Source organism: Equus przewalskii, chromosome 1 (genome assembly GCF_037783145.1).
Source record: "Equus przewalskii isolate Varuska chromosome 1, EquPr2, whole genome shotgun sequence".
Classification (NCBI taxonomy): domain Eukaryota; kingdom Metazoa; phylum Chordata; class Mammalia; order Perissodactyla; family Equidae; genus Equus; species Equus przewalskii.
This window is the reverse complement of record NC_091831.1, coordinates 96,700,231-96,714,651: the sequence shown is the minus strand read 5'-3', so window position 1 is coordinate 96,714,651 and position 14,421 is coordinate 96,700,231. Positions and strand designations below refer to the sequence as shown.

Sequence of the window (14,421 nt, the reverse complement as noted above, 5' to 3'; positions counted from 1 at the left end):
CTGCTCTATTTTCTTCTGCTACCAACTGACTTTTGCCTACGTCACTACTTATTAGCACTTGCATCTGAATACTGGGAAAAGCAAAAAAGAGATGAAGCTCTATGTAATTTTGCTTCTTGTTAGGAGCTCTATTAAAAGAATACAGACGAATATAATAGAATCAAAAAGTATTGAAACCATTGGCTAAAAAGTTTTATTTTTATTGACTGTATTTCACATTGGCGTGGATGATCATTGAATTCAGTGCTGCAAAGACCTAAGAGAGCCTTACTTTCTAGGTCAGGATCTGAAATTTCAAAAGAGTTTAATTTCCCCCAATCTGTTCAATTAGCATGAGGCAGAACTGGGCCTCAAACCCAGCTTGCCTGATTCGTGATTTACATGGTGCTGTTTTACCCTCAATGTATCATCATGTTTTGTCAACAGGATTCATTTCAGGTTTTCTCTGAAGTACACACACAGAATAATACATGGTCAAGTGAAAAGAGCACTGAATTTTGATTCAGAATACCTAAATTTTTCTCTTGCTTTCTCTCCTTTCTAACCTTATGAACAAGAAAAGAATAATGCTTGTTTTGCCTACTTCACAGATTCGCTCTGACTAACTGAATAATGTAGGTGAAAGTGCCTTCTCAGCTGCAAGCTTCTCTAGAAATGTCGTGAATGTGTTCACATCTGATCCCACATGTTTTAACAGAGCTGGACGAAATTATCTGTTAATCTGTCAGAGATCCACCAGTTGTGATAACATTGAATGCATTTAAAGGATGCTTTCATTTCATATTATTCAGGAAATTCTAAGAGATTACAAACATAGGAGGGGAAAGTGATATAACCTTTGGTGAGAAAGGAATGTCTCATTATCTGCAGATGTTAGAGTTGTCTACCGGGAAATTTCAACATAATCAATAGAAAAATTGAAAAAAAAATGAGCGTAAGAAAGTTCAAGAACTTGGAAATTCCAATGAAAACATTCTCACTTCTCTTGGAAGCTATGTAAAAAGAAAATGGATAATAGAAAACAAAACACATTCCTATTTCTGCAAAATGAGGAGATAAACTTCTAAGAACTTGTAAGGCCTGTTAAAATCAGCCAAGTTCTTGCAGGATCTTGGTGGAAGGAACATGGAAAGAAACAGAATATAGAAATTTCAGCACCAGGGGTGATGTGATCCTATACTCAGTGAACATATTATTCAGAACTGAAGACGAGATCAATTCATTTCCAGACAAATGAAGGAAACACAAAACGAGGGAGTATTCACTGCTGGCAGACCCATACTTCTAGAAACACTAAAGGGTGATTTCCTCAGGCAGAAGGAAAATGAAACCTCATGGAAGCTTGTAGATACAGGAAGGAGTGAAGAATTATTAAAGACTAAATGTGTAATTTAAATCAACATTGACCTTAAATATGATAAATATAAATGTTTTGTGAATTTTAAGATTTATAGTGAGAATTAAAATATAGCAGACTATGTTATACTATGATGAGTCAAAGGTGAATATTGCAATCTCTAAAGTAACTGTTTAAGGGAGAATAAAAGGATATATAACTGCCAAGCTAATAGAGGAGAAAAAGGAGCACTGGGGGAAAACACCCAATCGATCCAAGTGAAGACAAGATAGGAAAGAAAATAGATTATGCAATAGTTAAGATGAACAAAGAGCAAATAATAAAATGATAGAGTTAAACCCAAATATGTCATTAATTGCATCAAACTTAAATTGACTAAATACTTCAATTAAAAGAAAATAAAAGAATGTTAGAGTGAATAAAATATGACATCCAACTATATGGTACTTCCAAGAAATAAATTCCTACTGAAAAATTAGATAAAGGTTCAAAATAGGTACCTATTGTAAGTACTAACTAAAAGAAATCTAGCCTAGCTATATTAATACAGGTAAAAGAGAAGCTAAGGCAAAATGCTTCAGTAGAAATACAGAAATATCATATAACAATGAAAAAGTCCAGTTAGGACAACATAACGACACTAAATCTGTTTTCAGCTAATAATGTAGCTTTAACATGAAGAAAGAGTTGACAAGATTATAAGGAGCAAAAGACAAATCCAAAATCATTTGTGGAGACTTTTAATATACATCTCACAGTAACTCAGAATAAAGAGATGTGGCATCAAGCAGCAATATATAAAACGTGAACAATATGACTAACAAACCTGATGTAATCAGTGTATATGGAACATGGCACTCAACAACATTCTTTTAAGCACATGGAGAACACTATAAAATTCCATCATATGCTGGGCCAATGATCTGAATGCCATTTCAAGTTCTTTGTAAAAGAATAAAAATATTAAAACCAACGAAAGTAGAAGGAAGGAAAAATAAAAATTAGAAGCAGAAATTTATGAAAGAGAAAACGATTGCAAAATAAAGAGTTAGCTTTTGGAAAAGGCTAAAGATGATATTCTCTTTTTGAGAATGATTAAAGAAAAAACCCTTTATATCGGAAATGAAAATAAGAGGCCATCACTAGAGATTCTTAAATATAATAAGAGGGATTTAAAAACAACTTTATGCCAACACATTTGAAAGTAGAGTTTTAAGTGAGAAATTATAGAAAAGTGTAACTACCAAACTGACAAAAGAAGAAATAGAAAATCTAAACAGTTGGATTTTTATCACATAATTTGAATCTATTTTTAAATAATTTGGATTTGTTATTATATAAGTTGGGTTGTTATTAAAATCTTCTGAGAAAGAAAATTCTAGGCTCAGAGGGCTTCACTAGGAAATTTTACCATAAATTTAATGAGAAATATTTATGATCTTCAAAAATCTTCTGCAGAAAAGAAAAAGAGGTCATGCTTTCCGGTTCACCATAACCTTGATAGCTAAGTCTGACAAGGACATTACAAGAAAGAAAAATTACAGGCTGATCTCTCTCATGGGACACAGATGCAAAAATCTTTAAAGAAACAATTGAATCCAGAATTACACAAAAAGATAATATGTCATAATTAAATTGATTTTATTCCTGGAATGTAAGGCTGATACAACTTGAAAAAAAATCACTCAATGTTGAAATAAAATAACACCTAGGATTTGTTTCAAAATAATCATGTGACAAGTGGAGAGTGTGTGGGAGGACAAATGAAACAAAAATGGGTGTGAATTGTTAAGTTTTGTGGCTGGGAGATAAATACATTTGTGTATATTTGAAGTTTTCTATAAAAGAAAGAAAAAATAATGTAATTCATCACATTGACAGAGTATAGGAGAAAATCATGCATTCATTTCAATAGATAAACTGAGAAATCACTTAAATAATCATACATAATTTAAGATCAAAAACCCTTAGAAAGCAGAAACAGAAGGAAACTTTCTTAATGTGGTAAAGAGTAAGTCAAAAGCCTTAATGGAGAAATGTTGAAAGCTCTCCTTCTGAGCTTGGGAACAAGATAAGGACTGCCACTATCACCAGTTCTATTTAATATTGTGCTGGAGAGTATAGCTAGTGCAATAAGCCAGAAGTTTTTTATTCTCACCTCTTGACATTTTGGACCAGATGACTTTTTGTTATGGGACTCTGTCCTGTACACTGTAGAATGTTTGGCACCGTCCCTGACCTCAACCCAGTAGAGACCAGCAGATGCCATTAGCATCCCACTGCCCTGTTGAAATAAATGCTGTAAGGTTTTGAGAGGAAAAATAAAACCATTGTTATCTGCGGAAGATAAGAGTAAATGTGTAGAAAATCCTAAGGGATATCGTAGGAGGAAAAATGTGAATCTCAACCCTTACATCATATCATAATCTAAAATTAACTTGCAAGATCTAATGTAAACAGACCTAAATGTAAAACTTAGACTAAAATACTTGCAGAAGAAAATCATTGTCGCATTGAGTTAGGCAAAGATTTCTTAGGTGGAACACAAAATATTGAAACCATAAAAGAAAATATGGATAAATTTGATTTTATCAATTAAAAAGCTTATGTGCTTCAAAATACAGAGTCAAGAAAATGAAAAGATAAGCCAAAGACTTGGAGAAGAATTTGCCTAACATGTCAGTTAAAGGATTGTATTTAGAATATATAATGAGACCTTCAAACTCAATAATAAGGCGAAAACCTGATTTTAATATGGGCAAAAGGTGTGAGCAGACATTTCAATTAAGAAGATATGAATGTGGCTAAAAAGCACATAAGAAGGTTGTCAACATCATGAGTCATCAGGGAAATGCGAATTAGAACAACAATTGGACATCACCATCTCTCCATTAGAATGGCTAAAATTAAGAAGCCCGACATATTAAGGGTTGGTCAACATACGCATCAACTGGAGCTCTCAAACCCTGCTGGAGGGCAGACAGAATGGTCTAGACTCTTTGGGAAACAGTTTGGCAGCACCTTATAATAACCTACCATAATATGAACCTTACAATAATATGCAGAAATTCTATTCCAAGTTATTCACCCCAAAGAAAAACTGATACACAAATGATTAAAACAGCTTTATTCATAATAGCTCTAAACTGGAAAAAACTAAATGCTTTTCAACAGGTGAGGGAATAAACAAATTGTGGTGTATCTATTGCTATGTGCTGCACTGGAATATAAGTCAGTGGCTAAAGGGACAAGTTACTGATGCATGCAACAACGTGGATGGCGCTCAAAAGCATTATGCTAAGAATGCTTTTGGCATAAGAAGAAGCCAGACAGAAATGTTATGTGCTGTATGAATCAATTATTATGAAATTCCAGAGAAGATACGCTGTAGAGATAAAAAGCAGATCACTGATTGCCAGAGGCTAGGGATGGGGTGAGGTGATTGCCTGCAAAGGAGAATGAGGGGAATTTTTGTGAAAATAATAATGTGTCGTGATCATAGTGGTTTTACAGCACTACATACATTTGTCAAAATTCGTTGAACTGTTAAATTAAAATTGGTAAAATGTATTGCATGTAAATTATACTATAAATAAAGCTAATTAAAAAAGAAAGATGGAAGAATCTTTGTATATTGCCGTGGAAAGGTCTTCAGGGTGTATTGGTAAATGAAAAACATGCTATCTTTGGTGGAAAACATTAGTACAATGTACGTTATATAATGTATAGAAATTTTCCCACCACACCTCTTTTCGAATTTTCTCTTTTCTCAGAATCTTCTTTCATTGACATTTTCTTTTCCATTTCTGTTTCCTTGCCTCCTTGCTCACCCCCTTGCCCTTTAGTCAGGTCTGTTTTTATCCACTCTCTTCCAGAATTAAGGTCAAATTAGCTGATTTGAGCTTGAAATCACAATCTGCTCTTTTGGCCATTTCTCTGACCCCTTAATCCCACTATCTGAGTCTTCAGCTCCAACAAGAACTCCCATCTGATCACACCCTTGCATAATGATTTTCCACAGGGCTTCCGTAGTTTACACGATTGTTTCCAACCCCCTTGCTGGGCTACAAAGGTCTGCAGAAACAGGCACAGACAGCTTCGTAGCTTCCCTCCCATTCTTACCTTCCATAGAGCTAGTGCTTTAGTCACGTGAAATCAATTTGCCCTTCCTCAGGAATTTTGTGCTCCGTGACCTAGTTATTTTGCAAATACATCTATTTAGCCCTTTTCCATCACCTCCCTTCTTTCTTTTCTTCATCTGGCAAACTTTTACTCAAACTAAATGAAGCAGATCAAATGTCACCTCTTCTGTGAAAATTCATTTTTTCCTTCTTCTGTGGTTTACTACTACTTGAGAATATTTTGCCTTTATGAAAATTGGCATATGATTATTATTTTCTAGAGAGGCAAACATTCTAAGTAGGAATAAAGAAGATATAAAAAGTACCCAGATGACCTCTACTCACATATGTGTTCTATATGTAGATACCTTCAAGTACATGTTACAACTGCACACAAATGGGTCCTTCTATGATACAGCTCTTTGCCTATTTTTTTCACTCATTATGTCTCTGATATCTTCTAATGTCAACAGAAAAGATCTATGTGCCATTTTTAATGGTTGCATAGTATTCTGTTTTATGTATCATTTCCTTAACTAGCTTCCTGTGGATGCACATTTAAGTCATTTCCAGTTGCTCTCATTATTACAAATAATGTCGTAATGAGCATTCCACTGTGCTTTGAAAATGTCTTGACAAATGTCCCTGATCACATAGGATCATAATTATCCATGTGCCTGTCTTTCCTACTAGACTATTATTAGTTCCCTGAGGGCAAAAACCATTATTTCTCTTGGAATCTCCAGAACCTTGCAGAGTGCCAGTAGGAGCTTCATATATATTGTTGAGAGACAGCGGGAATAAATGAATGGATGTTTATATAGTTGGGTACACATGTGTATCATCACACATGTCTTCAGTTCTTATTCAGTTTCTCATTGGCCTCGTGCCTCATATCTCTTAGGCATTATACAATTCTCTACTTGTTTCTAACCTCTTTTTACAGATGTCATTACCACTGATATTAATTCAATATGTAGCTTTAAGAATTAGAATATTGCCAAACCGTGACTCCCTGATAGATTTTGGTGGCCTCTGGAACAGATTTTATAAATTGCAGAGAAAAAAATGCAGATACCTGACACTCTTTTCCCTTCCCTCAGCAGAGATGAGTTCTTAAAACTGAAATTGTCAATTACAAGAAAAAACACATGATATGTGTGTTGCATACTATTTACAGCTGTTGTCTGTTATGGGATCTCTGGAGCGTCATTTACTGCTACAACTGAATGGTCCCATAAGTTTAACTCACCAATACGACTGCAAAATTGTCTTAAATCACAGAGAGGAAGAGAGGAAAATCAACTAGAAGTGGCTAAAATGCTGCTGATGCCTTCTTGAGAACTCACAGTTTTCCTCATTTGCTTCTTCAGGATGCTCAGAGCAGCTTGTTAGGTCTTATGGTGTATTACAATATAGCAGATTATGAGCCCGAATTTCCAAAGGGAAGAAACATACTGTTGATGTCTCTTTGCAAGGGCTGCATTTGGTTTCTTGACTAATGCACTACGCTGTATTGGGTATCAGGTAATGGGAGCCAACTGGCCCAGACAATGAGAGTATTCAGTTGGTGTTGAAAATTTACAAGAGCTTAAGTTATTTTTTATTTCTTCTTGCTGGGCTGGGAGCACTTACTATTGTCGTTCAATATGCTGTAAATGAACATAGTTCAAAAACTACAAAGAGAGTGATATGGAATTATAGAACTGAAAATAGGCTACTGATTGGGTACAAATTCATCAAGCCTCTTTATTTCTCAACAAGCTTTTTATTGGAGTGCCAAAACAGCTTGCTTTGGAAGGCGTGAAAATGATTGTGACAAATGATATAGCGGGAAAGTTAACCTTCAGTTAACTTCAACTGTGCTCAGCTAGCTAACTGAGATATATCTCTCCCCACCCCCAAAATGCTAGTTAGTAAGTTCTAGTTAGGAAATAATTAGTTTGACATGCAGAACACCCAATCCAATACTGAATTTCTTCAGAAACTTTTGTAATATCTCAGGTAGAAAATGGTGTGACTGGAATTTGAACTCTGGAAATATGGCTCTAAAAATTGTTCTCTGCTCCAGTAGGCCATACTGTTTCTGATTAAACAAATACTTGATTTACGATAATGTTAGAATTGTTTTCCTGAAGCACAGTCTTTGGTATGTCTTTCTCCTGCTGAAAAACCACTATTGACTCTATTTCTTAAAGTAGTAGTTCTCAACTGTTCTTTTCTGGACAAACATTTCAAATATTCTTATTACAACTCCATCTTTCACTCTTTTCTTCCAAATCCAGAAAGCACACCTGAATCTATGCCATTCAAGGTAATATTATTATAGGGAAGACTTTAAATCTATTCTTGTAATCATATAAGTTATCCTAGAGTTTAGCAGGATGTAACAGAAATGTGACAACCTTGGGCTAGCCAAATAGTGGTTTATTGGTCTCAAATAGCCAGAAGCATTGAAGAAACTAGTGAAGATGCAATGTAACTGCTTAAGGAATTTTTCAAGAATCCAGGCTCTTTCTACCTTTATGGTCACCATCTTATCATGTGACTTTGATTCTCAAGTTGTCTTTCTCATCTGAAAGTATCATATCTATGTTCAAAAAAGGAAGAAGAAGGGCAAGGATGAGACACAAAAACCAAGAAGGCACCTTCCAGGTGAAATTGTGCCCTTTAATCAGTTTTGCAGAAAGACTCACCTCCTGCTATCATTATATCTCATTGGTCACAATTCTGTCACATGGCCACTCCTACCTACAAGAGGATCCACAAAGCTGGGAGTTCTTTCTTTCCCCACACACATCAGGGGTTCTAGTCGTAAGAAAGAAAGGCTGTTGGGCAGGCAACCAGAAGTTTGTACCATATTTGTATGTGTGTGTGTGTGTGTGTGTATATACACACAATATGTATTACATGCCATCAAGTCAACTTCGACTCCTGGTGACCCTATAAATGAGTGATGTCCACAATGTCCTGTCCTCAACAGCCCTACTCAGTTCCTGTAGACTCATGCCTATGGCTTTTATGGAGTTAATTCATCTCGTATTTGATCTTCCTCTTTCCCTGCTGCTTTCTACTTTCCCCAGCATTACTGTCTTTTCCAAAGACTCCTGCATTCTCATGAGGTGCCCAAAGTAGGACAGCTTCAGTTTTATCATTTTTGCCTCCAGTATGTAGTTCAGGCTTAATTTGCCCTAGGACCCACTTGTTTGTCTTTCTGGCAGTCCAGGCTGTCTGTCTGTCTGTCTGTCTATCTATCTATCTATCTATCAATCTATCTTTCTATCTATTATAAGCAAACATTTACACTGTCCTTAGTAATCAATGATTCTTCAATAGACCCCATCACTGATCACAGTATACCAATGAGATGCTGAATCTATGGTTGAGAACTTCTGATCTACAGAATACAAGTCCAAATCCCTAAACAAAACCTAATGGAGGGATCTTACAAGTTTGACACCAGCCTACCTTTCTAAATTCATGTGCCGCCATCTTCAGTCCTTTTCTTCAGCCATTCATAGCTTTTCTTTATTCTTGAATGCACCAATTTTTATTCCTCTGTGTTCTTTGCATGTATCTTTTTCTGACCTTCTCTCTCTGGTTAGTGCTTATTTTGCAAGACCCAGTCTAAACAGCATCATGTCTTGGGAAATGTCCTTACCTCTCAGTCAGATCTATTTTTGGTGCTTTGTATATACCTCCACTAGCTCACTTGTCATTCTTTGCTTGCATATTTGTCACTACCAACAACTGCTTTGGCCTCTTACAGAACAAGGACTATAATTTATTCAACTTTTTCTACCCAGTGCCTCCTGCAGTTCCTGGAATATGCTCAAGATATCTGCTTAATGAAAAACAAAACCGAATATTATCCCCAACATACAAATGATCTACAAAGAGCTGAAGTGACCTGCTCTCACCATAGTCAGTAAAAATGCACTGATCCATGCACCTTAAGCCTAGATCTCAATGGCTGTCAACAGAAAGAGGTTTTTTTTTTTGTCTCAATTGATCATTATAGTAGTACAGTTAGTAATTTAAAAGTTTATTTCTTTGTATCTTCTATTACCTGTTCATTAGCTCTGTTATTGAGAGTTACTCAGTTTTCTCTTTCTTTGTACAGAATTAAAGACACAGTTTCTTCCCTCAAAAAGACTACTGTTTAAGGGAACAAAAGACGTATTTAACTCATGGTGATTTGAAGGACATGGAAAGAAATGACTAGTTTAACTTTTAGACTGTTTAGTGGCTGAGATATTTATACTTGGCAAATCCTTGATTCTTGTCGTTAGATTGGGTTTAGGAGTGATACAGAATTGGGTGAACACACAAAAGGAAGAGAGTAAAAAACACATAAAATTGGACAAGAGGTTAGAGCAGACATGGTGAGTTGCTAGTGTGACGTCACATCTTTCACTTCCTTTCCCAAATACATGGGGGACAGACATCACTAATCAATCAAACATGTTTTTCACCTGAGCCCAGATGTGGTCTTAGAATATGTCTCAACACTGAAATGTTCCAGATGTCTTTCATCAACAAAGGAAGGAAGACTAGCCTATCTTTATCTCATCAAAGTGTTCTCCAGAAGGTCTATTCAGGTCAATGTGCTCCCTGTGGTTGGGCAGAGAGTGTTACCTTGATTTCTTTCAGAAAGTGAAGAAAGTATTGCAACTCCAAGCTTGAGCTTCCAGGTGCTTCCCTCTTTTTGTCAAGTTTCTCTCAGGGATTTGGTTCAGTGTCTTAAAATAATGAAGTTCCCAATACAAGTTCTGTGCTTAACTTCTATTTCTACTGGATAATGAGAGGGACCATCCTATCCACAGACTTTATACTTGAGAAGGTAGGGAACTAACATGTACTCAATGGCAAGCAATATGCCAAGTGCTTTATATTTGCATTTTCTTTGTTTTTATAACAACCACATGAGGTGAGTATCATTGTCCCCATTTTACCGATGAGAAAATAGCCTTAAAGAAATTGTCAGTTGCCTAAGATCTTACAACTGGTGAGTGATGAAGATAAGATTCAACCTCAGACCTGTGACATGCAGCATCATGCTATTGAACTCTGGAGAGTTAATTCCTTCTTTCATGGTCTTGATAAAATCTTCTTCTTGGCTTCTTTTCCTTCCACTAAGTACTTATGCTTTTGATAACAGCCTTGAGCTTAACTTTACACTTTCTTGAGCCTTGCAGACTGTAGAGGTAGATGGATAAGGATAAATGTAGATCAGATATGTATTAGAAACAATCAACTTATTTCGGACTTCATGCCTGTCAGGTGTAATTCTAGCCCCCTGGAGATGGTCTTGATGGAAATGGAAAGTGTATTTAGGTTTAATTTTCTTGTGTTCCTTTTGCTGCAGGGCAGCGTCCATACCAGGTGATCACCGCCCGAGTTCACCCAGGAGAGAGCAATGCCAGCTGGGTGATGAAGGGGACCTTGGAGTTCCTGGTCAGCAGTGACCCTGTGGCTAGGCTCTTGAGGGAAAACTTCATTTTCAAGATCATCCCCATGCTCAACCCAGATGGTGTCATCAATGGCAAGTATGTCAGGCACTTGACTCAACCTGGCCCTCATTTATGTCACCACAGTAACATCTTGTCATTTTGCCCAATGGGTGTGATTAGAGAGGGCTTGGTACTCTGGTGGGAATAAATTCTCTTGGGCTTCTATTAGCTGGCACAAATAATATCATACTCTCCTCACACATTGATGTGAGTCTCATAGTTTTTTAAATAGAAAGGTATAGATTCATAGGCAATTAATACCAGAGGGGTGCTTAGAAATAATCTAGCCTGGTACTCCTTTTAAAAAGGAGAAAATTGGTATGCAGGGTGATCAAGTGACCTGCCCAGGTCATAAGATGGTTTAGCAGCAAAGTAAGGACTCAACCTGCGATTTCTTTGCAGTTAAGACCAATGTTTTCATTTGCTTTCTGATGTTTACTGCAGAGAAATGTTTATTTTCAGTTGTATTTTACTGAATTCTGGATACAGCTATAATAAGGGTGTCACCTCATCTAAATGGAATGGCTGAAATGGTTGAAAAATGGCTGAACGTGGAAGGACTGGAAAATGGTTGGCTGAAAGAGAGAAGGTAGGGTGGTGCTTCTCCTCACCTAGCCTCTGCGTGCCTTGGGATTATATACTGGGAAAGATGGATTCTAGTGTTCAATGAAGTCTGTTGGAAGGGATCCGCATTTTCAGGGTTTGTGAGCTGAGGCCCAGATATCAGAGCACGTCCCCAAGGTCCCATGGCCAGTGGGTGGGGGTGGCAGGATTAACATTCATAAATACCTGTCTCAAATTCTGTGGAAAGAGACTAAAGCCCCTTCCTATGGCAATAGATAATTCTTTTTACTATAGAAACAGATGTTGGTATCCCATGGAAAAAACAGAATACAAGATAAACAGAAAAATTGAAAGAAAAAATAATTCCCAATGCTAAAAATGAAAAGGAACTTACAATTTAAAATATCAGTATTAAAGAAGCAAAAACACAAGTTTAGAGAACTGAGAAAAGAGAGCAACAATAAAAAGGTGAAACACAAGAGATTAAAATGAGAATTATAAAGAAAAAAAAGAAAAACATTTCAGAGATAAAATTTAAATGACTTAAAATAAATAAGAATGTTTTAAGAAAGATAAAACAGTAATTAATCTTTTTAAGAAAAAAGTAAATCAATGTGAAACATCTGAGAAAAGACCAGCTTCAAAGGATAAGCACGAAAAAGAATATTGGTAAGTTAAAAATATAAAGATGATAAAATATAAAACAAGATCAGAATAAATTACAAATGGTAAAATATGTTAAATTATGCCAAAATGCAAGCAAGTGAAAGCTATAGGCTGTAAAAATAAAATTTCAATAGGTACAGAAAAAAAGAAGATAAGTAAGGCATCCATGTTTTCCTAATGTTTCCTGGTTTTGTAGCTGCCAGACTCCATTTTTTTTTGGAGGAGCTTTTTGATGGGCAGAGAGTAGAGTCCTTCCTCTTTGCCTGCGGTGACTGGTTGGTCTTCAAGCACCTGCGAGGCATAGGAGGCCAAGTCGTTCAGTAAGGAGCATCACTTAGGCCTCTGGCAGCAATTAAGCTTCTTAGATCTCAAGCTGGATAAAGGCCTAAAGCAGTGTTCACGCTCGGTCCAACAGAACTCAGCTGGCTCCTGCCATGTGCTTCTTTCGCTCTGGAGAACACTAGGACAGCAAGGAATGGTTCCTCCCTGCTTAGGGGCCAAGCATTTTACTAGCAAGCTTTCTCAGCCCAAATAGATGGAAAAGAGCAACGCAAGCCATCTTGAGGGACGTGATCCCCTTTCAGCATTTTGTCAAACAAGTTGGCTCTTTTCTCCTTCCATTAAATTGTCTGGGGTCTGGTAGAGAGTGGAAAGAACGCTGGCTTTACAGTCATAACTCTAGTTTGGAATTCTGGCTCTTCTCCTGATCTACTCAGATTTCTCTCCTGTTGGAAGAGGAAGATAACGTGCTCCCTATTGACCTGTCTGGGAAAAGATCTCATAAGCCCAAGGCAATATTTAAGCTCGGGGATAAGTATTGTAGTTTCTTCCGTTTCAAGTGCTCATACCTCCAAATCAGGGGCTTGATCCAGGTCTTTGGTTGAAAGGTTAATGTTGTCTCAGTCACTGAGCATCCTTCTGGCCTGGACACAGTTATTTCCAGCTCACAGCTGGTTGCTTTGGACTCCCTAATGTCAGGTCAGCTTCTTCTTAGTGACACTGCCATTCATCATCATTACGATTATTTATTATGACTAAAATTACCCTTTTTATTTATAAAGCATCTTTCATCATGGAGCTCAAGGCACTTTGTAGATCGCTTGAATCACCCAAACAATTTTGGCTGAAAGGGACTTGGAAATCATAGTGTTATTCTACTGATAAGAAAATCCATAGGTCATAGCACATCATTATCAAAAGCCTTGAGACTGCCATGGATGCATAACATCTCACTATAAAAGAGGTTGTAAGTCTCAGCTTATGAACCCTTCTTAGAACCTACCTGAGATATGGTTTATCTAACTTCCACTTGAACTCTTTCTGTGATTGATATTCCATTTCATGGCATGCCCATTCCATTGTGCATAATTAGATGGGCTTGTGTTTTTCTATATTTTGATCTCTGCCCTGTAAACTTCACACATTTTAGGCAGTCTTACCTTGGGGTACTCCATGGGCAAAATGTAATCCCCTTTTTACATGCCTTAACTTGCCCGTGTGAAGTCTTCTCCAAGTTTGATACAGTTCGTAAACATTGCTTATGTGACATTGTTCCTGAAGTTCTGGTCTTCATTGATTTTTCTCTGAACACATTCTTAATAACAGGCTTCTTAAAGGTAACAGAACTGCCCTGTGTGTGGTCTGACCAGCAAAGAGGCAATCTTCACATAAAGATTAGAGAGCCTAAACCTGAACTTGGCACTTGCTAGACTGTACTCTTCTTTCCCAAGTAATCTTGGCCCCCATGGAGTTTGCAAGAATGTTTAAAAGTAGAGTAGTTTCCTTTTGTGGTGACGGTAATGGAGCCTCTAAGGATGGCTGAGAGGTTTTGATAACTGTGGTCAGGGAGACAAAGCCAGGATTTTCTAGCAAAAATGCAGCGGGTCTTGCCAAGCCAAAGATCTCTTAGCAACACATGTCTGTAAGAGGAAAACAAAAGAAAAAGATGGTTTCCAAAAGAATCAGTCTACCGTCTTGCTGGACTGGTAGTTTGTATTGAATTGGGCTGAGTTCTAAAGAATCCAGGAGGACCAATGCAGTGGTCCCTTGACTCTTATACTTCTTTCCAACATGGGCTAAAAGAGCAGGGAGTCAACAAATTAGGTTAGAGCAGCAGTGATAATGGTGGCTTGATTAGAGTGGCAAGAAGGCAGTGATTGTGGAACTGCTTAAAAGGTAGATACGGCATGTAAATGAGGGA

General features: G+C 37.0%; 1 protein-coding gene across 6 annotated transcripts in view; it reads left to right on the top strand.

The window, feature by feature from the left end:
• Positions 1-14,421, top strand: part of AGBL1 (AGBL carboxypeptidase 1) — a 754,053-nt gene that overhangs the window by 279,261 nt on the left and 460,371 nt on the right. For all 6 annotated transcript variants that reach the window (XM_070618166.1, XM_070618156.1, XM_070618162.1 and 3 more), the window contains one exon: positions 10,847-11,027. In XM_070618166.1, the coding sequence (XP_070474267.1) occupies positions 10,847-11,027 (181 nt within the window). The remainder of the gene's footprint in view (positions 1-10,846; positions 11,028-14,421) is intronic.